The following is a 3,223-nucleotide window of genomic DNA, read 5'->3' as shown; positions in this document are numbered from 1 at the left end:
TCGAGCCAACGCGGCAGCCGACGCTGGACGACATGTTCCCGCGCCGGACACCTCTTACGGACCCAGCCGGGGCCGGGCGGGGCATGCCGCCTTCAGCCGGGGCCGGAGCCGGCGGGGCTGCTCCTAGGACCGGCGCCGGCAGGGCCGCGCCGCCTGCGGCCGAGCCGGCAGCAGGCCCACCGTGGTGGAGTTGGACGAGAGTCCGGAGGCGCCTGTGCGCCGGAGACAACCGGGCCGGCTGGGCCATCCGCTGCGCCCGGAGCGACGCCGCCGCCGCAGCCGACGAGGGACGAGCCGACCAGGCAGGAGCCGGCTAGGGACGAGCCGGTGCGCACGGAGGGCGCCGACTCGCGCGCGCTGGTGAGGACGGAGGGCGCAGCGGGCCCGTCTGAGGGCCTTCACGTGGCCAAGGGTGCCCGGCTGGTGGCTGTGCCGTCCGCCTCCGACTCCAGCTTCGGCTCGGCAGGAACCATGGAGAGGGCGTGGCATCAGGCGAACTCCTGCGAGGTACTCAGCCGGGAGGGGCAGCCTGGCACGGCGCCCATGAAGATGCTTTTCTCCGGCTATCGCGCCAGCCTCAAGACCAAGGCCGCCGAGACCCTTGCCCAGCTGGCGACGCTGGAGGATGCCGAGAAGGTGTGTTTTCTTTTCTTCTGCGATTTTCTTGTCCTGGTAGCCCTCCGAGACGTGGGCCGGCTGCCTGAAGCCGGCTCAGGTTTCGTCTAAACAACTGATTCTTTCAGACGGTTGAGGAGCGGCGCACCTTCTTGTACAACCAGGTGGTGACCAGCTACCACAAGGCTAAGATCGAGCGAGCCGGCTTGGCTCGCGAGCTGGAGGCTGTCAAGGGTAAGCTCTATGCTTCTTTCGACTTGATGTCTTGTTTCTTTTTTAATCTTAGTTGGCTGACATTTCTTTCCGGCCGCCTCGCAGTTGAGGCCGCCAAGGTCCCGCAGCTGGAGTCGGATCTCCGAGCCGCTCGCGCGCAGTGCGCCGAGAGCGAGGAGGCGGGCCGATCTGCCGCAGCCAAGCTCAAGCTGGCTGAGCAGGAGCTGACACGGCTGCGCCTGCTGGAGAAGAACCACATCACCGAGCTCAACTCCCTCAGGACGGCGGAGAAGGAGAAGGTGGATGATCTGAGCCGGCGGCTGTCGGAGGTGGAGAAGCAGCGGCTTGTGCTGCAGGAGGAGGTCACCGCCAAGTCTACGGAGCTGACGGCTACCGCCAAGCGTTGGACCGACGATTTCAGCGCGCTTGATCGCGGCTTGGCGGGTGAGTGCATCTTTATGTTCCTTCCCTTTGCCGGCTTTCGGCTGTCGGCTGCCGATTTTCGTTGGTAGCCGGCAGCAGAAACTTCTTATTCCTTCGCTACCCTCGTCTTCGGGCTGGCGGCAGTCGGTTCTTGCCGGCTGCCGCCAGGCTTTTCCTTTTGGTTTAGGACTTCGAAAATTTGCATTTTTCAGCTTATTTCGGCTTTGATGGTTTCTGACTTGCTTCTTCTTCTTGCAGCGGCCTTCCCGGAGACGCAGGAGGCGGCTTTGGCAGCCGTTGGCGTCGCACGCGATTCCAGGAGGCGGGAAACCGGCGAGGGCAGCTCGGAGTACTTCTCCATGGAGGACCATCTGGCGTCCATGGCTGCCCGCATCGAGCCCGTCACCAAGCTCGGCTGGGAGCTGCGGAAGGCGGCCGAAGAGCTGGTGCCCATGCTGTGGCCTGGGGAGGCGGCGCCGCAAGACATCTCCGGCCTCATCTCTTCGATGGAGCGGGCGCCGGACCGCTTCCTCGACTGGAAGGAGTCGGCCACGCGCGCCGGCGCCGACATGGCGCTGTCCTTCGTCCTCTCCTGGTACAACGAGGTGGACCTGGGGCAGCTTGAGTTCCGGCGAGCTGGCGTGGAGGACAAGCTCCCGGCCGAGCTCAAGGCCGCCCGCCTTGCTCGAGCCAGCACCATCGCCGGCTTCGTCGACAAGGCCCTCTTCGTCGCGGACCCGAACCCTCCTCCATCCGATGAAGAATACATGGATGATGAGGAGGCGGAAGACGTGCCTGAGGACGACCCGGCCGCCGGCTCCACTGATGCCCCTCCGGCTTAGATTTCCTGCTTTTCAGTTGTTCTTTTGCAAGACAGTTTATTAAATCCCCGGGATGCCGGGTGCAGATGTAAGACAATATTATCGCCTTTTAATTATGCCACACTTTAATGTGTTTGTTAACCAATTATGTGCCGAGTTGCTTTCTTTCGACTCGTTCGCTTTTTCCCATCCGCCCCACTCTTTGGCTGTGCCCTTGCCGGTCGTACGTCCGACTTGCGGTCCGTCGCCGGGTCAAGAGCGGGCCGCTGGGTGAGGCCGATAGTATTTCAGTCGAACGGGCTAAATTCGGCAATCCGGCACTTATGGGAAAAGTTGCAAGTCAACTCGCTTTTACTCTTTCCCTTAGTCGTTTTTCGCGTGCCGGCTCACTAGGCCTTACTCCCGCCAGCCGGACAGCCGGGTTGCGGTCTGTAGCTGGTCGGAAGCCGGCTGTCGGAAACCGGATCACGTTACTGAGCCGACCGCGTGAGAGGGTTCAAGCCAATTGGCGAAACAAGGTAAAGTATGCGAAAAACTTGTCGGAAACGGCGCTCTTGGCGCGAGCTTTTTCATAACTCACAAAGGGGATACAAGGGATACATACATTCCTGCTCTCATGCGTAAAATGGGCGGAGTAACCTGACATTCCAGGGACGTTTAGTCTCCTCGTCAGCCTTGTCCGGCTTGTTTTTCTTAGCCTCTTGGGCATCTATGAGATAGTAGGAATCATTGCCTACTGCCTTGCTCACGATGAAGGGACCCTCCCATGGGGATGACAGTTTATGCTGTCCGGCTGTCCTTAGCATCAGCCGGAGCACTAGGTCTCCTTCTCGGAATGCTAAGGGCTGGACCTTCCGGCTGTGATAGCGTCGGAGGCTTTGCTGGTAGATGGTAGATCTAGACTCAGCCAGCAGCCGGGCCTCTTCGACCAGGTCGACTCCATCTTCGCGAGCTTCTTTGGCTTCGGCTTCTGTGTAGAGCTTGATCCTTGGCGCGTCGTGCTCGATATCAGTCGGCAGGACGGCTTCGGCCCCGTATACGAGGAAAAATGGTGTGAAGCCGACTGAGCGATTTGTCGTTGTGCGTAGGCTCCACAGCACATTGGGCAGTTCTTCAATCCAGCAGCCGGCTGTTCGCTCGAGCGGCTCCAC

At 61.2% G+C, this 3,223-nt stretch overlaps 1 protein-coding gene across 1 annotated transcript; it reads left to right on the top strand.

The window, feature by feature from the left end:
* Positions 1-370: 370 nt before the first annotated feature.
* Positions 371-2,832, top strand: LOC127318766 (uncharacterized). Its single transcript, XM_051349249.2, has 4 exons — positions 371-636; positions 744-849; positions 934-1,272; positions 1,510-2,832. The coding sequence occupies exons 1-4, from the start codon at positions 472-474 to the stop codon at positions 2,091-2,093; spliced, it is 1,194 nt and encodes a 397-aa protein (XP_051205209.1). The 5' UTR covers positions 371-471; the 3' UTR covers positions 2,094-2,832.
* Positions 2,833-3,223: the final 391 nt, after the last annotated feature.

Source organism: Lolium perenne, chromosome 1 (genome assembly GCF_019359855.2).
Source record: "Lolium perenne isolate Kyuss_39 chromosome 1, Kyuss_2.0, whole genome shotgun sequence".
Taxonomy (NCBI): domain Eukaryota; kingdom Viridiplantae; phylum Streptophyta; class Magnoliopsida; order Poales; family Poaceae; genus Lolium; species Lolium perenne.
Note: the sequence above shows the minus strand (reverse complement) of the source record. Positions and strands in the feature narration are given on the sequence as shown.

What these genes read in the sequence shown, in the direction of transcription:
- LOC127318766 (XM_051349249.2), top strand. Translation starts at nt 472, where the DNA reads ATGGAGAGGGCGTGGCATCAGGCGAACTCCTGCGAGGTACTCAGCCGG. An exon ending in CGCTGGAGGATGCCGAGAAG is followed by an intron (nt 637 to 743) that starts GTGTGTTTTCTT and finishes TGATTCTTTCAG; the next exon opens with ACGGTTGAGGAGCGGCGCAC. An exon ending in CGAGCTGGAGGCTGTCAAGG is followed by an intron (nt 850 to 933) that starts GTAAGCTCTATG and finishes GCCGCCTCGCAG; the next exon opens with TTGAGGCCGCCAAGGTCCCG.